Raw genomic sequence first — 21,241 nt, forward strand, 5'->3', positions numbered from 1 at the left:
CTGGAGTAATTGAAAATGGAGGTGACAAAGGCAAATAGAATTTCAGCAGCAAAGAGCTGATTTACGGGCACAGGAAGAATAATATGGGGTCTAGAACAAGGGGACACAGTCTCAGAATAAGAGGTACGCCATTTAGGACAGAGATGAGTAATTTCTTCATTCAGGAGGTGGTGAATCTTTGGAATTCTCTACCCCAGAGGGCTGTGGAGGCTCAGCCATTGAGTATATTCAAAGCAGAAATAGATAGATTTCTAGATATAAAAGATATCAAGGGATTATGGGGATAGTGCGGGAAAATAATGTTGAGGTAGAAGATCAGCCATAATCTAGTTGAATAGCGAAGCAGGCTCGAGGAACCAAATGGCCTACTCCTGCTCCTATTTCCTATGAAAGTAAGCAATCTTTGTGATGGTGTACATAAAATCACCTTCTGGTAGTTATACATTGATTCTTCCTTAGGCATATTTTGCAATATTTTTGACCATTTACTTCATGTATCCTTATCCCTCATATTTAAGGTATTTGTAAGAAAATACGAATTATAATGCATGGAATGAGCAATTTTCTTCAATGTTAAGCTGGGTCTGAACAACCAATTTATTTAGTGGCTGTTTTCTTTTTGTATTAGGCCTTTACATTTGTGGAATTGTTCTACGGTGTGTGGACCAACAGCCTTGGCCTTATCTCTGATGGTTTCCACATGCTATTTGACTGCTCAGCACTGGTTTTAGGTCTCTTTGCAGCCCTAATGACCAGATGGAAGGCAACTCGAATTTACTCTTATGGGTTAGTTTTACTAATGTTGATTTTTCTCTTTCCCCTTAATACAAATGTGCACAAGTGTAAATAAGGCAGGTACTGTTTTCAAAATTAAAAGAAAACTGGTATTGAACAACTTGACATACTTATATGGTGCCTTAGACAGCACCTTCCAAACCCCTCTACCAACTAGAAGGACAAGGGCAGCAAATGCATGGGAACGCCATCACCTGCAAGTTCCCCTCCAAGTCACACACCATCCTGACTTGGATCTATATCGCCGTTCCTTCCCTGTCGCAGGGTCAAAATCCTGGAACTCCCTTCCTAACAGCACTGTGGGTGTACCTACCCCACATGGACTGCAGCGGTTCAAGAAGGCAGCTCACCACCACCTTCTCGAGTGCAATTAGGGATGGGCAATAAATGCTGGCCTGGCCAGCGACGCCCACATCCCATGAATGAATTTTTTTTTTAAAAGTGCATCTCTCAAATCTCCAAACACTTCATATACAATGAGCACTTTAAAGTGCAGTTACTGTTGGGTAGATAAATGCGGTAGCCATTTCACAGGTGGCAAGTTTCCACAAATAGCCGTGAGATAAATACCCAGTGTCTACTTGATAGTGTGGTGAAATAAGGTTTTGGCAAAGCATGTTGCCATGTTGTGCATATCAGGGGCAGCATGCTATTTTTGAAAAACTGGTTGCAAATTCCTATTTCAAAATAAAGGCTATGAGGTATTATATGACATGATGTAGCTACAGTGTTGAATACTGTTTGATTCTAGTATTGTAATGACAATACTTGCACTTGATATTGATTGATCAAACAAACCAAATTTAAACTTTTTCCCTTCTCCCTCTGCAGATATGGGCGTCTTGAAATTCTGTCTGGATTTATTAACGGACTTTTCCTAATGGTTATAGCATTTTTTGTTTTTATTGAGTCTGTGGCCAGAGTATTTGATCCTCCAGACATAGACACAGAAATGTTAACGGTGAGTGTTTCTTAACAGTTCTTGGGTGTAGGTGTGTGTATATATTAGCAGTGTTTTAGTGAAAAACTAGCTTGGGAAGAGCATGAATAATTTTGTAATTTTACTTTAGCAAAAGAAGTGGTATTTAATTCTTGATGATTCTAAAATTATTTAATATTGCACAATGAATATTGTGTAGCAATATAATCAATTTCAGTGTTAAGCATATTTATTCCAGAAGTTGATGTCTTTCATTGTAGATTCAAACAGGAATTAATTCTAATATTGCAATGAACTGTATTTATCCCATTGTATCTTTTTTTAATCTTATACAGCCAGTCTCCATTGGGGGTCTGATAGTGAACCTGATTGGTATCTGTGCCTTTAGCCACGCCCATTCCCATGGCAGTTCTCGAAGTAACTGTCCTTCACATGAGCATGGCCACGGACACGGGCATTCGCACAGTGACCATGGACATGGAGGACATGGCCATAGTCACAGCCACAACCATGGTCACTCCCATGGATCTTCAGGAGGAGGAATGAATGCCAATATGAGAGGTAAAATGTTAGCACAATGAAGGAGTTTCAGCTGGATATAACCACAAAAATAGAAGTAATTGAGGCATAAATGTTCTTTTTTTAAAAGTACCGATATAATGCACTTATAAGGAAAGGCCAAACACTCTTTTTATGAAGTTGTTTGGTGTGTAAGAGCTCTCGAGTTAAATTAAGATCCATGAATCATAGGATGCTACAGCATAATGGAGATTTGCTGGTGATTTTCTCCAAGAGCCACCCAGCCATGACCCCGCGTTCATGCCAGCTCCCCGTACCTTTTCTTTGCTAAAAAGGTGCATTAGCAAGTATTTTATGTTAAACAAGGCACAAGGTTATCTGATAGACTGCTTTATTGTATGTTTTAAAGGCAATTTCAGTTGTTTTCAACTTCTTTCATGTATAGAAGACACAAATAGCATCCCTATAATAGAAAATCATGGGGCAAATGGGAGGGAGGAACTTGAAACAATAACTATCGATAAAGAAAAGGTACTAGGAAAGCTAATGGAACTAAAGGCTGACAAGTCCCCTAGACCTGAAGGCCTGCATCCTAGGGTCTTAGACAAAAAAGTGGCTGCAGAGATTGTGGATGCATTGGTTGTAATCTTCCAAAATTCCATAGATTCTGGAAAGGTCCCAGTGGATTAGAAAACTGTAAATGTAAGAAACCTATTCCAGAAAGTGGGGAGACAGAAAGCAGGAAACTATAGGCCAGTTAGCCTAACATCTGTCATTGGGAAAATGCTAGAATCCATTATTAAGGAAGTAGTAGCAGGATATTTAGAACATCATAATGCAATCAAGCAGATTCAACATGGTTTTATGAAAGGAAAATCATGTTCGAGAAATTTATTAGAGTTCTTTGAGGATGTAACAAGCAGGGCAAATAAAGGGGAACCAGTAGATGTAGTATATTTGGATTTCCAAAAGGCATTCAATAAGGTGCAGTAACCTCTTATGTAGCACAAGATAAGAGTTCATTGTGTTGAGGGTAATATATTAGCGTGGATAGAGGATTGGCTAACTAACAGATAACTGAGAGTCGAGATAAATGGGGCGTTTTCAGGTTGGCAAACTGTAACTAGTGGAGTGCCATGGGGATCAGTGCTGGTGCCTCAACTATTTGCGATCTGATCAGACTTGGATGAAGGGACTGAGTGTATTGTAGCTAAATTTGCTGAGAATATAAAGATGGTTAGGAAAGCAAGTTGTGAGGAGGAACAGAGTCAGCAAAGGGATATAGACAGGTTACGTGAGTGGGCATAAATTTGGCAGTTCAAGTATAATGTGGATTGCTAAAGGAAGTGCGATGGAGATAGCAGAAGGGCTTGCCATAATCTTTCACTCCCTGGATACGGCGGAAGTGCCAGAGGATTTGGAGAGTGGTGAGTGTGACACCTTTATTCACGAAAGGGTATAAGGACAGTCCTAGCAACTACTGGCCATTAATTTAAGGCTGCGTTTGCTGACAATGCAACCACTAGGTGGCACAGTGTTAGCATATCCGCAAATGCAGCCTCTTTCACTGAAATTCTGCGATGTTCAGGCCGCTGCCAGGATTAAAGATGGCGCTGCTCAATTTATCATAAAAACAACTTCCACCAAAAAATCTCATCTATTGGACCCTCCTGTGCCCGTTTTCTCACCGCTGACTCCCCCGGCCTTCCCTTAACCACTCGCTGCAGCCTCGCTGTTCTTTTCGCCCCCCCCCCCCTCAGCCGTTTGCTCCAGACCTCGTCACTGCTCCCCCCGATTCCCCTCCCCTCGGCCAATTGTTCCCCACTCCTCGCTTCCCGCACCCTGTTCTCCAGCTGGTCGCTTTCCACCCCACTCCCCCTCCCACCCAGGTCACTAGCTCGGGCCGCGCCACTTCCCTTCTCTTGGCCACTCGCTCCCACTTTCGATCGTTCTCCATGCGCCACCCGAAGAAGCAAGACAGGCCACGAGGGGTGACGGGATGAGTTAGGAGCAAGTGGTCAAACGGAAGGAAGTGGCACAGCCTGGAGCTAGCGGGTGGGATGGGGGGGAGCGGGGGTGGCTCTGGGGCGGGGGCGCGTGGCGGTAAGCGAGGAATAATTGGCAGAGGGGAGTAGAGGGGGAGCAGTGGCGAGGTCTGGATCGAGCAACTGGGGGTGGGTGGGGAAAGCAGCCGGTAGGAAGGAGTGAGATGGGGAATAAAGCGTCGCGGCCTGGGGCGTGGTGGGAGCGGCCAGTGGGACAGGAGAGAGCAGCTGAGTGGGGGGAGGCGAGCGGGGGGAGCAAGTAGTGGGGTTCAATTTCCAGCCTCAAAGTGCCCCATTCAGCCGCTCGATGATGTCGATGCTAGGTGGTGTCATTTTCCTGCACATACGCCAATTAGTCCTGGCAAGATGTAGGCTGCACATGCGCAGCATCTCAGTGAGAGCAGGAGACCGTATGCGCATGTGCGCAGCCTGGAGCACTCTGATGACATTGGCGGGCCGCTGCATTGTCAGGAGTCACTGTTAATTCAACATCAGTGATGGGTAAGGGTTAAGAAACAATAATCAGGAAAAATATCAACTGATGCTTAAAGGTGTGAGTTATTTAAGGATAGCCAGCATGGATTTATAAAAGGCACATTGTGCTGGACTAATCTAATTGAATTTTTTGATGTAACAGAGAAGGTTGATGAAGGGAATGCAGTAGATGTTGTATATATGGATTTTAAGAAAGCATTTGATAAAGTACCACATAAAAGGCAGGTTGGCAAAATTGAGGCTCGTGAATAGACAAGTCATTGTCCAATTGGATAAAAAAAATTGGCTTAAGGACAGAAAGCAGCAAGTCGTAGTCAATGGTTGTTTTTCAGACTAGAGGATGGTAGACAGTGGTGTTCCCTAAGGGTCAGTGCTGGAACCACTGCTTTTTTGCTGTATATAAATGACTTGGATCTTGGAATACAAAGTAGAATCTCCAAATTTGCTAATGACACCAAACTTACAGGTGCGGCAAACAGTGAGGATGATGTGCACCGCCTGCAACAGAACATAAATAGGCTAGTAGAATGGACAGAGAGGTGGCAAATGGAATTTAATACTGACAAGTGTGAGGTGATGTATTTTGGCAGAAGGAATAGGGAGAGGCAACATATACTTAATGGCACATTTCTAAAGAGTGTGGAGGAACAGAGGGAGCTGGGAGTGCATGTGCATCGCTCTTTGAAGGTGGCAGGACATATTGAGAGAATAGTTAGTAAAGCATATGGGATCTTGGGCTTCATAAATAGAGGCATTGAGTACAAAAGCGGGGAAGTTATTCTGAACCTTTACAAAGCTCTGGTTAGATGCCAATTGGAGTATTTCATCCAGTTCAGGTTACCACAGGTCCTTGAGATGAGATTTTACCAGAATGGTTCCAGGGATGGAGGATTTTAGTTACAAGGTTAGGTTGGAAAAGCTGGGTTTGTACTACTTAAAACAAAGGAGATTGAGGGGAGATTTAAGAGAAGTGTACAAGATTATGACCGGCTTAGATAAGTTAGACAAGGAAAAAGTATTCCCATTAACAAATAGTACAAGAACTAGGGAACAGAGATTGAAGGTTTTGGGCAAAAGATGCAGGGGGAGCACTTTTTTTACGCAGCGGGTCATAATGACCTGGAACTCGCTGCTCACAAGGGTGGTGGAGGTGGAAATAATCAATGACTTCAAGAAGAAGTTGGCTGACCACCTGAAACAAATAGATTTGCAGGGCCAAGAGGATCGAGCTGGGGAGTGGAACTTACCACATAGCTCAGTGAAGAATTGGCATGGACTTAATGGGCCGAATGGCCTCCTTTTGTGCCATAAGTGACTGACTCTAAAATGTGAGGTTCTCCACTTCCGCAGGAAGAATAGAGAAGCAGCATATTTTTTAAATGGAGAGAGACTGCAGAGGGATCTGGGATCCTTGTAAATGATTCACAAAAAATTAGCATGCAGGTGCAGTTAGTAATTAGGAAGGCAAATGGATGTTGGCTTTTATTGCATGGAGGATGGAGTATAAAAGTAGGGAAGTCTTACTACAATGTACAGGACATTTGTGAGACCGCCCCTCGAGTACTGTGTAAAGTTTTGAGCTCCTTGCTTAAGGGATGTACTTGTATTGGAAGCAGTTTGGAGAAGATTCACTAGGCTAATTCCTGGGATGAAGGTGTCTTATGAGGGAAGTGGAGCAGGTTGGGCCTATACACATTGGAGTTTACAAGAATGAGAAGTGATATTTTTGAAACATATAAGATTCTGAGGGGGCTTGACAAGGGTAGACACCGAGAGGATGTTTCCCCTCATGGGGGAATCTGGAACTAGCGGGCACAGTTTAAAAATAAGGCATCTCCCCTTTAAGACTGAATTAAGGAGGGAATTTTTTCCCTCAAGGGTCGATAATCTTTGGAATTCTCTTTTCCTGAGAGCGGTGGGGGCTGGGTCATCGAATATATTCGAGACTCATTTAGACAGATTTTTGATCGACAAGGGAACCAAGAGTTATGGGGGAAGGCAGGAAAGTGGAGTTAATTAAGGCCACAATCAGATCAGCCATGATCTTATTGAATGGCAGAATAGGATCGAGAGGCTCCTGCTCCTATTTCTTATGATCGCATAAGATAGCCCATTTTTGCCACTGCCTTTATTTCCACTGTGAACATGCTTTGGGCTTTTCTGTATTGGAGACCCTGTTAAGTGTATAATAAAAACAAGAAATGTTGGAAATATTCAGCAGGTCTGGCAGCATCTATGGAGAAAGAAGAAACGTTAACGTTTCAGGTCAGTGACCCTTCATCAGAACTGGCAAAGGTTAGAAATGTGAAGGGTTTTAAGTGGGGGTGGGTGAAGAGATAACGAAAGGCAGTGTTGAAAGGGCAGGGTCACCGAGAACAACTGACTGGAAGGTCATGGAGCAAAGGCAAATGGTATGTTTGTGGTGTGTTGGTAGAGAAAGCGTTAGTGCAGCGAGGGTGTTAATGGACAGAAAAATTAACAGCCCTGGCCCAAAGCACAAACATGTAAAAAAACAGTGAGCAGGCACATGGTTAGAAAAATGAATGATGCAACAAAATAAAAGAAAATAAAAAGAAAAAAAAACTGAAAATAAAAAGGTGGGGGGCGGGGGGTGTGGGTGGGGCTAGTGCTGTCATGCTCTGAAGTGGTTGAACTCAATGTTCAGTCCAGCAGGCTGTAGCATGCCTAATCGGTAAACGAGATGCTGTTCCTCGAGCTTGCTTTGATGTTCACTGGAACACTGCAGCAAGCCCAGGACAGATAGGTGGGCATGAGAGCAGGGGAGTGTGTTGAAATGGCAAGCAACCGGAAGCTCGGGGTCGTGCATTCTTAATGCCAAAGGGATCAAGGGATATGAGGAGAAAGCGGGAACAGGGTACTGAATTAGGCGATCAGCCGTGATCTTTTTTGAATGGCGGAGCAGGCCCAAAGAGCCGAATGGCCTACTCCTGCTCCTATTTTCTATGTTTCTTTGGACTGAGGGGAGGTGTTCCGTAAAGCGGTCACCCAAACGCAGATTGGGTGACCGCTTTGCCAAACACCTCCACTCAGTCCGAATGCATGACCCCAAGCTTCTGGTTGCTTGCCATTTCAACACCCACCCCCTCCCCCATGCTCTCATGCCCACATATCTGTCCTGGGCTTGCTACAGTGTCCCAGTGAACATAAACGCAAGCTCGAGGAACAGTATCTCATTTACCGATTAGGCACACTACAGCCTGCTGGACTGAACATTGAGTTCAATAATTTCAGAGCATGATGGCTTCCCGCACCCCCTCCCCCCCCCCCCCCCCCCCCCCGCCCCTTTTTATTTTCATTTTTTTAAATTTTATTTTATTTTGTTTCATCATTCATTTTTCTTACCATGTGCCTGCCCACTGTTTTTTCATGTTTGGGCTAGGGTTGTTCATTTTTCTGTCCATTACCATCCTCGCTGCACTAACGCTTTCTTTCAACACACCATTAACATAGCATTTGCCGTTGCTCCATGACCACCTGGTCAGGTATTCTTTGTGACCCTGTCCTATCAACACCTTGCCTTTTGTTATCTCTTGCTCTACCCCTGCTTTATTTGTTTAAAACCTATTACATCTCTAACCTTTGCCAGTTCTGATGAAGGGTCACTGACCTGAAACGTTAACTCTGATTCTATGTCCACAGATGCTGCCAGACTTGCCGAGCATTTCCAGAATTTCTTGTTTTTATTTCAGATTTCTAGCATCTGCAGTATTTTGCTTTTATTTTACTATTAAGTGTATAGGTTGTTAGTCTGATGCTGAGGGCTGATTAGATGTGATGGGAGGGAGTTCCCACTACACTCCCATTGGAAAAGAGAAAAATATAAAACTATAAATGGCTTTGAGAGGGAGTTTTACCCTTCAGAGAAAATCCACAAATTACCAAAATGTAAAAGTGTGTTTACCACCTCAAACCGAGTTTACTTTTTCTGCCAACGTAGCAGTGACTGGTTCATATGTAATTAATTGTAATTGCTGTGCTTTTGTATGTTCAGAGGGTGACTCTGTTGCAAGTTTTTTTTTTCACTTTTATCTCTTTCTCCCTTCTCTTTTTCTCTTAAGCTGTTGACTCTTTCCTGAGCACTATAAAACTCAGCCGCCTATTGCCTAATTTACTCAGCTGTTGAGAAATTAGAAGTTTAGTTTTTAAATGTTGGATCGCATCATTTTAATACTGCTTGATGATGTGACTGATTATTTGGAACAATATAGCATTGAACTTTAAGGTATCAGCCATGGCTTAGTTGGTAGCCGTCTCATCTCTGGGTCAGGAGGTAGTGAGTTCAAGTCCCACTCCAGAGACTTGAACACAAAATCTAGGCCAACACTCCATGCAGAATAGGGGGAGTGCTGCATTGTTGGAAATATCATTCTTTGTGTTATGGCCTCAGTGAGACAGTTGCTCTTAAAATAAGAGATATGAACCCCCAGACCAATTCAAAGAATTACACGATAATATTTCACGTTTTAAGACTTCTATTATAACAACTTGACTAAAAGAAATCCCCATTGACTAAATAGTACTTTGGAATCTGGGGTATAGGCTACTTACAAAGAATGGTATTTTCTTTACTTATTAAAATACTTGAAAACCTCACACCATATTTTACCAAAGAGGACTGTGTAATGTATAAATATTTGTGGTTAAAAATCCCACACCCCTCCCAGTTGCAATGGGTTGAATCTCCCAGCCCTATTCAAAATCAATGTCCTCGTTGCTCGCTTCTCTGACACTTTCGACTTGGAAATCCATGAATAAGGCGATTCCTGGTGATCCTGTTGGGCTTTTACTTCTCCACAAATCTCAACTTTCAAAAACGATTCAGGTCTTTGCGGCCTTTCACTATCAGTATTCTCTGCGAGCAGGTGTTCACCATCCACCCCCCACCCTTCCCTTGGGGCTGCCATCACTGATTGTCTTCCTTTCTTACAGCCTACTCTGAGGCTGCAACTGCTGCTTTCCTTTCTTTCTGTCTGTCTTCAAAAAATGTTAAATTTATCTAGAATCAATCATCACTAGCTTATTGTCCTTTTCCAAATGCAAAATCAGGAACCTGGTTTCACAGAGCCACATGGGCCTTCCTTTGTTTCCAGGTGTTAACAGCTGCCTGGTACATTTGCATCGTCCGAATCACTGACTCCTTGTTTACGATCCGAAAGTCTGTGAGGGTGAAACCCAGTGTTCTTCAGGTGTTATACTCGTGCAGTCGTGGTTTTTCAAAAGAACGACTTTGATCTGTGTTCTCTGTTGTCCTGGTAACCAAGATTTCTGTCTAGTTCTCGAGCAGGGTGGTTGTGAGGTCACCCTATTTCTCAGACTCCATCTTAAACTTTTAAAAATTACAGTTTCAAAAACATAATGTTACGAAGTCCAGGGTTCATAACATTTGGATGAAACGTTAATCCGAAGCCTCAACTGTCCTCTCGGAGAATGTAAAAGATTCCATTGTACTCTTTTATTATTTATTTATTTATTTAGAGATACGGCACTGAAACAGGCCCTTCGGCCCACCGAGTCTGTGCCGACCATTAACCACCCATTTATACTAATCCTACACTAATTCCATATTCCTGCCACATCCCCACCTGTCCCTATATTTCCCTACCACCTACCTATACTAGGGGCAATTTATAATGGCCAATTTACCTATCAACCTGCAAGTCTTTGGCATGTGGGAGGAAACCGGAGCACCCGGAGGAAATCCACGCAGACACAGGGAGAACTTGCAAACTCCACACAGGCAGTACCCAGAATTGAACCCGGGTCGCTGGAGCTGTGAGGCTGCGGTGTTAACCACTGCTATTTCAGAGAACAGCAGGAGAGTTCTCTCTGGTGCTTGGTCAATATTTATTCCTTACTAAAACAGATTATCTGGTCTTTATCATATTGCTGTTTAAGGGACCTTGCTGTATGCAAATTGACTTGACTTCAAAGTTCTTCATTGGCTGAAAAGCGCTTTGGGACCTGCTGATGCTGTGAAAGGTCTAAGTCTTACATTTTAACCTGAATAATCTAAACATCAATTTGTTTAACAGGCATATATTCTACAACAAAAGGGCTCAACCATAAACTTGGGGAAGGGTGAAAAAGACACAGTTGATTTATGCTGCCAATGATGAACGTATGGAATGGTCTGCCAAGGGTAGCAATGGAAGTAATTGTATCAGCTGATTGAAAACAGAGTTGAATAACACAAAAAGTTGTTGATAGAGGGGTAGACAGGTATTGTGGGATCTATTTCCCAGACATTGGACTGTCAAAATAGAACTTCCGTGGTCTTTTCCATTCCTGTGCATTCCATTGTTTATATTACATTTTCTGTTACAGGAGTATTTCTGCATGTCCTGGCAGACACACTGGGCAGTGTTGGAGTGATCATCTCGTCTCTTCTAATTCGTCAATTTGGATGGCTAATTGCAGATCCTATTTGCTCTCTCTTCATTGCTGTGTTAATATTCCTAAGTGTCATCCCTCTTATGAAAGATGCTTGCCAATTGTTGCTGCTACGGACCCCACCAGAATATGAGAAACATCTCAGTAATGCCCTAAATAAGGTCAGAATCTATTTACATCCAACGATAGAAAATTTTATATTTTTTCATAAAAATTCATACTTGCGAAATGTAACTTTCAGAAGTGATTAATAGTTACTACCGTATGACTTCATGTGTAGTTTGGTATATCTACTTCATTATTACAACAGTGATCTATGGCATGTAGAGATTTTCTTTTTACGGAAGCTTTAGGCAGTCTTGCCAGCATTCGCCAGAGCTGGCGGGCAGCCATAAAGACAGGGCTAAATTGTGGCGAGTCGAAGAGACTTAGTAGTTGGCAGGAAAAAAGACAGAGGCGCAAGGGGAGAGCCAACTGTGCAACAGCCCTGACAAACAAATTTCTCTGCAGCACCTGTGGAAGAGCCTGTCACTCCAGAATTGGCCTTTATAGCCACTCCAGGCGCTGCTTCACAAACCACTGACCACCTCCAGGCGCATATCCATTGTCTCTCGAGATAAGGAGGCCCAAAAGAAGAAGATCTATTGCATGTAGAGATTTTCTTTTTACGGAAGCTTTAGGCAGTCTTGCTATTGGACTGTTAGTGGTTTCACATTTCTATAAATAGATGTATGAAGCCAGGAGTGAGAAACATATTCAGCCCCTCGAGGCTATTCAATCATCCAAATTTTGATTCAGAACTTAAGCTAGCCATTATTTAGTTATTTTTAGTCTTCCTACTTTAAACCCACATTCATCCACACTACTGAATTGAGAATTGATCTAGTTCCATTCAGCCTTGATCAAGTCAGTATTAGATTAGACAGCAGTCCGTTCTGTTAGTTGACATTTTTTTAAAAAGAGGCTATTTCTTCTGGTAAGGTTTTGTGTTTAGCTTGTAATTATTCTCTGCTTCTCATTTCCTAGAGTGCTTTTAAATATAATGTAATGGTTGCCTTTTTTAAACAATGGACCCATAATCTCTCTCTTTACCTATGAGAATCCAGAGATAGCTTCCTCAACCTGCCTTCATAACTGACCTAAAATACTGGTTATTTTTACACATTTACACCACACCATAAAACATTTAAAAATAACAAAATGTTGCATTTTGGTAACATTGAAGAAGACTGGTACAATAATGGAAATCTTAGGGATTTTTTAAACAGTTACCTGTTAGAAACTCCAGTTATTATGATCTATACTGCAACTTTCCAGATAGCCAGCATGTGACTGGAAGGCCACGAGTAGCTGCTAGCCATGTTGGTAGATTAGGTTGGCTTAAATGGTCATCAATTTTAGTACTACTGCTGCTGCCTCAAAAACAACAACTTGCATTTATATGACGCCTTCAGTTTAGAAAAAAGTCAAAAGGCACTTCAGAGGAACATTAACAAACAAAATTTGATACTGAGCCACATATGGAGATATATCCTCTTCACCACCATGGTGAAGATTCTGTGTTTGCTGTACATTAGGCTACATTCCAGACTGCAATCCTACCTCTTTGCTTGAAAGAAACAGCACCAAGACCTCAATTAATGCCAAGAGCACTGAAACTTAACAGCTTGCATTTATATAGCACAGTTAGCATAGAAAAACACCCCAAGGCACTTCACAGGAGTGTTAAACAAAATTTGACACCGAGCAAAACAAGGAAATATGAGGGCAGATGACCAAAAGCTTGGTCAAAGAGGTAGGTTTTGAGGAGTGTCTTAAAGGAAGAGAGAGAGGTTTAGGGATAGAATTCCAGAGCTTAGGCCCAAGGCTGCCAGCACTGGAATGATTAAAATCAGGAATGCGCAAGAGGCCAGAATGAGAGGAGCGCAGAGATCTCGGAGGGATGTAGGGTTGGAGTAGTTAGAGGGAGAGGTCATACAAGGATTTGGAAACAAGGATGAGAATATTAAAATTAAGATCCGGTTCAGCATCCAGGACTGTTAACATTGCTGATCTGCAGCAACATGATGAAGCAGCTTACTGACAAAACAGCAGAATTGGTTCTCTGTCGGGCAAACTGTAAGAGAATTTTGTTTTTAGATTAAACTTGCATCCAATGTCTTTTTTAGCATACACACCCTCCTCAACAGTACTGTTCCCCTTCCCGTGGTCATTCAATAAGCAGTGCTGCACCATTCAGGACATGGATTGTGTAGAAGGAGAAGTCATTGGCCATCTGTAGAACCAGCAGAGCGAGACAAATTGCAGGGAGTCCCTGAATTATCGGAGCTGTCCAATAACTGTGTAGTATCAGACCACTGCGGGCTGAACAGGGACTCAGTAGGAGAGTATCCCTGAGGAACATTGAAAGTCAGATAGATCACAACACGAGGAGAGTGGTGATAGTGGGAGATCCTATAGTCAAGAGAATAAATAGCCTTTTTTTGTAATCGTAAACAGAACACCAAATGCCTTCCTGGTGCCAACAAAAACGTGTGTTTATATAGCGTCCCAAGGCACTTCACAGGAGTGTTATCGAACAAAATTTTACACCAAGTCACATAAGGAGGTATTAAGGCAGATGACCTAATGAGTGTCTTAAAGGAGGAAAAAAGGCAGAGGGGTTTAGGAAGACAATTCAAGAGCTTAGGGCCCAGACAGCTGAAAGCACAGCTGCCAATGGTGGAGCAATTAAAATTGGGGTTGTACAAGAAGCTGGAATTGGAGGAGCCCAAATATCTCGGTGGGTTAGAGGCATTACACTGATAAGGGAGCGAGGCCATGGAGGAATTTTAAAAACTTTGCTCAACCCAGTGCCAGCGTAGGTGAAGGACGTTGGAGTAGGTGGAAAACATGGGACAGGAGGAAAGAATACCCAGAAGTCATCGTTCACATTGAAACCAATTATATGGAAGTACGCTTGAAATCTTGCCACGTGCTAGCGAGTATAGAAATAGGAGAATAGCACAGAGAATGCGTGGCTTAGGAGTTGGTGCAGGAGGGAGGGTTTTAGATTCCTGGACCACTGGGACCATTTCTGGGGAAGGTGGGACCTGTACAAGCGGGACGGTCTACATCTGAACCAGAGGGGGACTAACATCCTTGCTGGCGGGTTTGCTAGTGCTATTGGGTAGAGTTTAAACTAATTTGGCAGGGGGAGGGGATGCAGACTCCTAGCAGAATAGGGACACAGCTAAACACAGGAAAGCAAACCAGTCAGAGGGAATACAGCGGAAGTAAGTTTCAAGGGAGTAAGACCAGGATGGATGGCCTCTACTTTAATGCCAGGAGTATTACAGGTAAAACGGATGAGTTAAGGGCAAGGATTGACACGTGGAATTGAGATATTGTAGCCGTCATGGAGATATGGTTGAGAGAGGGGCAGGATTGGAAGCTCAATATCCTGGGATAGAGAATCTTCAGGCGAGACAGAGGAGGGGCAAAAGAGGAGGGGGCATTGCAGTATTAGTTAAGGAGTCAGTTACTGCGGTAAGGAGAGATGATATCATGGAGGAGTAAAAAAGGGACAGCCACATTGCTAGGTGTTTATTATAGACCCCCAGATAGTCAGCGGGAAATTGAGGAGCAAATATGTGTGCAATTTGCAGAGGTGTGTAAAAATAATAGGGTAATTATATTAGGTGATTTCAACTTGTTTATGTTTATTTGTTTAGAGATACAGCACTGAAACAGGCCCTTCGGCCCACCGAGTCTGTGCCGACCATCAACCACCCATTTATACTAATCCTACACTAATCCCATATTCCTACCAAACATCCCCACCTGTCCCTATATTTCCCTACCACCTACCTATACTAGTGGCAATTTATAATGGCCAATTTACCTACCAACCTGCAAGTCTTTTGGCTTGTGGGAGGAAACCGGAGCACCCGGAGAAAACCCACGCAGACACAGGGAGAACTTGCAAACTCCACACAGACAGTACCCAGAATTGAACCCGGGTCGCTGGAGCTGTGAGGCTGCAGTGCTAACCACTGCGCCACTGTGCCGCCCGTCCCAACATTAATTGGGATAGTCATCGTGTTAAGGGCTTAGATGGAGTGGGGTTCTTAAAATGTATACAGAAGAACTTCTTAGCTCCATATGTAGAGGATCCAACAAAAGAGGGTGCAGTGCTGGACCTAATTCTGGGGAATGAAGTTGGACAGGTGGTTGATGTGTTGGCGGGGGAGCATTTTGGTGATAGCGACCACTAAATGGTACAATTTAAGCTTGTTATGGAGAAAGAAATAGACAAGTTGCAAAAAGTTGGTTTTGGATTGGGGGAGGGCGAATTTTAGTAAAACAAGGCAGGATCTGGCCAAGGTAGACAAGAAAGAGTTACTTGTCAGGAAATCTACAGAAGAGCAGGGGGGGAGGGGGGGTGGAATTCAAAAAGGAAATTGGGAGGGTACAGGCCCAACATGTTCCCTCTAGGGTAATAGATAGGAGCAACAAGCCCAGAGAACCATGGATGAACAGAAGCATTCAGGGTACGATGAGAAGGAAAAGAGAGGCTTTTAGCAAATACAAGGAGTGCAAATCAACAGAAGCATTAGTGGAGTACAGAAAGTGTAAGAACTTAAGAAAGAGCTTAAGAAAGCAATTAGAGCAAAGAGGGAATATGAGAAAGCTCTGGCTGGTAAAAGTAGGGAAAATCCCAAGATATTCTATAAGTATATCAATGGGAAGAGGATAACCAGGGAAAGAGTAGGACCCATTAGGGACCAAGGGGGAAATCTGTGGGTGGAGCCAGAGGACATTGGTAGGGTGTTGAACGAATACTTCACATCTGTCTTCACCCAAGAGAATGAGGATGTAGATATGGAACTCAGAGAGAGAGGCTGTGAGGTTTTTGAGCAAATTGTCATAGGGAGTGACAAAGTATTGGAGGTTTTGGCAGGCTTAAAAGTGGACAAATCCCCAGGTCAGGATGATTTGTGTCCCAGGATGCTGTGGGAGGCGAGGGTGGAGATTGCATGGGCACTGACCCAAATTTTTGATTCCTCTCTGGCCATGGGGGAGGTGCCAGAGGACTGGAGAACAGCTAATGTGGTCCCACTATTTAAGAAAGGTTGTAGAGATAAGCAAGGGAACTACAGACCAGTGAGTCTCACTGGTAGTGGTGGGGAAACTACTGGAGAAAATTCTGAAGGAGAGAATCTATCTTCACTTGGAGAGGCAAAATTTGATTAGGAATAGTTAGCATGGCTTTGTCAGAGGGAAGTCATGCCTAACAAATTTGATTGAATTTTTTGAGCATGTGACCAGGTGTGTGGATGAGGGTAGTGCAGTTTGATGTGGTTTACATGGATTTCAGCAAAGCCTTTGACAAGATCCCACATGGGGGACTTATCAAGAATGCAAATGCACATGGGATACAAGGTAACTTGATAAGGTGGATTCAAAATTGGCTTAGCTGTAGGAGACAGAGCGTGATGACAGACGGCTGTTTTAGTGACTGGAAGCCAGTGTCCAGTGGCGTACCACAGGGATCTGTGCTGGGTCCCCTACTGTTAGTCATCTATGTCGTTTATAGAAATGACAATGTGGGGGGTAGGATCAGTAAGTTCGCGGATGACACAAAGATTGGCCGAGTGGTTAACAGTGAGGTTGAGTGTCTTAGGTTACAGGAAGATATAGACGGGATGGTCAAATAGGCAGAAAAGTGGTAAATGGAGTTTAACCCTGAAAAGTGTGAGGTGATACACTTTGGAAGGAGTAATGGGACACGGAAGTATTCAATGAATGGCCTGACACTGGAAAGTTCCGAGAAACAAAGGGACCTTGGCGTGTTTGTCCATAGATCTCTGAAGGCAGAAGGGCAGGTTAATAGGGTGGTGAAAAAGGCATATGGGACACTTGCCTTTATCAATCGAGGTATAGATTACAAAAGCAGGGAGGTCATGTTGGGGTTGTATAGAACTTTGGTATGGCCACAGCTGGAGTACTGTGTGCAATTCTGGTCGCCCCATTATAGGAAGGATGTGATGGCAATGGAGGGGGTGCAGAGGCGATTCACCAGGATGTTGCCTGGGATGGAATATTTAAGCTATGAAGAGAGGTTGGATAGGCTTGGGTTGTTTTCGCTGGAGCAGAGAAGATTGAGGGATGACCTAATCGAGGTGTACAAGATTATGAGGGGCATGGACAGAGTGGATAAGAAGCAGCTGTTCCCCTTAGTTGAAGTGTCAGTTACGAGGGGACACACGTTTAAGGTGAGGGGTGGAGGTTTAAGGGGAATTTGAGGAAGAACTTTTTTACCCAGAGGGTGGTGACGGTCTAGAATGCACTGCCTGGGAGGGTGGCAGAGGCGGGTTGCCTCGCATCCTTTAAAAAGTACCTGGATGAGCACTTGACACATCATAACATTCAAGGCTATGGGCCAAGTGCTATCAAATGGGATTAGGTAGACAGGTCAGGTGTCTTTAATGCATCGGTGCAGAGTCGATGGGCCAAAGGGTCTCTTCTGCACTGTATGATTCTGTGAAATAGTTTTTGGAATTAGGCATATTTATCAACAAAATTCAAGAGTAGCAATCTCAAGATTTCTCTCCATGCACAATCTGGAGAGGATAAGAAGCAAGTGGTTGGGAAGGGCAAGCATACATGGTTGAATCCTCTCCTACCTTTCGATTTAGCCTTTCCTCAAGGATATTGGTGCATTACAGTTCAAGTGAAGGCCATCTCTTTGGTATAGCCTTCCTTATTGTATATATATCCATCACCCTTATGCTTACTGATATGGCTCCCAACACCTCCAGTTTAAAATTCTCATACATTTGTTTAAAGGTCTTATGACACAATTCTTCATCACTTTGTCCCGCCATTGGCAGCCACCTTGGTCCTATGCTTTGGAATTTCCTCCCTAAACCTGTGCCTCTCTCTCCTTTAAGGCCCTCCATAAAACCCACCTCTTTGAACAAGCTTTAGGTTACCTCCCATAACAAGTCCTTTGGTTCAGTATGCATTTTTTTTTATTGCAACATCATGCAGTGCTTTGAGACTTTTTGTACGATAAAAGAACTATATAAATGCCAGTAGGTGATATTAACATTTCTTGATGGTGCAAAAGTAGAGAGTTTAACAAAACACAAAGCATGCTATAAAGGACAAGAGTACATAGATAAGTCAGCATAATGTGTAGAAAGTTGTTGGAACATGGAATTTTTTTGCCATTGGGAGTAGTTGAAGGCAAGACCAGTGCAACTTTTAAGGAGAATGTTGATTAAATATTTGAAGCAGATACAAGACTATGTGGATAGAGCAGGGATTATTCTGAGATCGTTCTAGTGAAGAGTTTTGCAGATAAGATGGGTCGAATTGTTTCCTTCTGTGCTGTCAGTTTCTGTACTTTTTTCAGTGTTAAAGTTTTTAAGATTACAGAAGTCTCTGAATATATGTAAAATAATTAAGTAAAATTGTTTACTGAATGTTATAAACTATTTCAGATCCAGAAAATTGAAGGTGTTCTATCTTGCCGTGATCCTCATTTCTGGCGCCACTCAGCCAGTGTGATAGCAGGAACCATGCATGTGCAGGTCATGCCAGATGTTGTAGAGCAGAGAATTGTACATCAGGTATAGTGTTGCTTAGTTCTATGTGTTGTATATCTAATGTCATGCTTTTTAAGAAAGCATTAATATGAAGCAGTGCACTCGCTTATATTGATTTTTCAAGTTTGCTATTTCTTTCACATGACCTAGTGTTATGTAAATTCAAACCTGTTCGGCTAATGACTTATCCAGTAAGATAGCTTGCTATAGAAATTGTGTCCTTATAATTACACTAATATCTAGAATAAATAGGGGCATGCGAAAGTAGAGGACTCTTTTATATTAAACAAATTTAAAAACTGCAGTCCATTTGGTCGGTCCCAAAAACAAATATTAATACTGTCAAAAACACACCAACTGCCCCGGTATCTCCTTGGGTATTTCACCCCACATGTTCAGTACTTTATGCATAAAACATCGTTTAAAAATTACTCACTTTTTATCACTTTTGGAGGGTAAGAGTGATTGTACAATTCCAAAGACTCTAAATGAGTTGGGAAGATGTACAGCAGATTCTCATGAGGTCAAGTCATTGCTTTCTGAGTCTTTTGCAATCAATCAAGTAGAGGAGAATCTCTCCCCAGACTAATTCACCATGAGTGCATTCTAAACTTGGCACAAGACAAACATCACCAGGTTGAGCATACCCCATGACCAGGTTCACCTTGTCCCTTTAAACAATTGGCAGACAAAATCCACTTCCCAAATATCACCTCAGAATGTCAATTGTTACAGCACAGAAGGAGGCCAGTCGACCTATCATGTCTGCACCAGCTCTCCGAGTGAGCAATTCACTTGGTGCCATTCCCTTGCCTTCTCCCCATAACCCTGCACATACTTCCTTTTCATATAACTGTCCAATTCCCTTTTGAATGCCTCGATTGAACCTGCCTCCACCACACTCTATGGCAGTGCATTCCAGATCTTAACCACTTGCTGTGTGAAAATTTTTTTCCCTTGTGTTGCCATTGCTTCTATTACCAATTACCGTAAATCTTTGCCCACTCGTTCTTGATTCTTTCATGATTGGGAACAGTTTTTCCCAAACCGCTCTGTCCAGACCCCTCTTGATTTTGAATACCTCTATCATATCTCCTTTCAGCCTTCTCTTCTCTTCAAGGAAAACAGTTTCAACTTCTCTGATCTATCTACGTAAATGAAGTTCCTCATCCTTGGATCATCCACCTTTTCTGCGCACTCTCCAATGACTTCATATCTTTCCTTAAATCTGACACCCAGAACTTGACGCAGTACTCCAGTTGAGGCTGAACCAATGTTCTATGCAAGTTTAACACAACCTCTTTGCTTTGTACTCTATGCCCTTATTAATAAAGCCTAGGATACTATATGTTTTATTAACTGCGCTCTCAACCGGTCCTGCCACCTTCACTGACTTATCAACATATACATCCAGGTCCCTCTGTTCCTGCACTCCCTTTAGAGTTGTACCCTTTATTTTACATTGTCTTTCCATGATCTTCCTACCAAAAATGAATCGCTTCACATTTCTCTGCATTGAATCTCATCTGCCACTTGTCTGCCCATTTCATCAACTTGCCTCTGTCCTTTTGAAGTTCCACACTATCTTCCTCACAGTTCATAATGCTTCCAAGTTACAGATCATTCGCAAATTTTGAAATTGTGCCCTGAATACCAAGGTCAAGGTCATTAATGGATATCAGGAAAAGCAAGGTCGGAATACTGACCCCTGGGGAACTCCACTACAAGTCTCCTTCCAGTCCGTAAAATATCCATTAACCACTACTGTCTGTTTCCTATCACTCAGCCAATTTAGTATCCAGGTTGCTACTGTCCCTTTTATTTCGTGAGCAATAACTTTGCTCACAAGCCTGTTGTGCAGTACTGTATCAAATGCCATTTGGAACTCCATGTACACCACATCAACAGCATTATGCTCACCAACCCTCTCTGTTACCTCTTCAAAAAACTGCAGCAAATTAGTTAAACATGATTTTTCCTTAACAAATCTGTGCTGGCTTTCCTTAATTAACCCTGTATCACTACCTACATATTAAATACTTCTTCCAGGACCCATGCAACTGCAGCAGCTTCAACTCACTGGAACTGTACCTCCAATCTCCAGCAGATCCCGAAAAACACATTTCTCCCCTTCCCCTATCTCTCTCTGCCCTTCCCCTGTTTCTTCTCTTTCCTCCTCTATCTTTCCCCCCCACCCCCCTACTCTCACTCACTCCCCCACCTCCACGTGTGCTCCCCTCTATCCCCGTTCTTCCTCTTCTGGCTCTCCGCCCTCACTGCTCTCTATGCTCTCCACCACCACCGCCCCCCCCCCCCCCCCCACCCCACAACCTTGCCAGCATCACCTATCTCCTAGGAATGACTAAAGAACATTGAGAACAAAGAAAATTACAGCACAGGAGCAGGCCCTTCGGCCCTCCAAGCCTACGCCGATCCAAATC

At 43.0% G+C, this 21,241-nt stretch overlaps 1 protein-coding gene across 1 annotated transcript in view; it reads left to right on the forward strand.

Annotated features, from left to right (window-relative positions):
* The window catches only part of slc30a5 (solute carrier family 30 member 5), an 82,261-nt gene that overhangs the window by 53,222 nt on the left and 7,798 nt on the right, over positions 1–21,241 (forward strand). The window contains exons 11-15 of the mRNA XM_068029444.1: positions 629–786; positions 1,627–1,756; positions 2,071–2,296; positions 11,140–11,366; positions 18,696–18,824. Of these exons, the coding sequence (XP_067885545.1) occupies positions 629–786; positions 1,627–1,756; positions 2,071–2,296; positions 11,140–11,366; positions 18,696–18,824 (870 nt within the window). The remainder of the gene's footprint in view (positions 1–628; positions 787–1,626; positions 1,757–2,070; positions 2,297–11,139; positions 11,367–18,695; positions 18,825–21,241) is intronic.

The sequence above is a fragment of the Heterodontus francisci genome, chromosome 4 (genome assembly GCF_036365525.1).
Source record: "Heterodontus francisci isolate sHetFra1 chromosome 4, sHetFra1.hap1, whole genome shotgun sequence".
Taxonomy (NCBI): Eukaryota; Metazoa; Chordata; class Chondrichthyes; order Heterodontiformes; family Heterodontidae; genus Heterodontus; species Heterodontus francisci.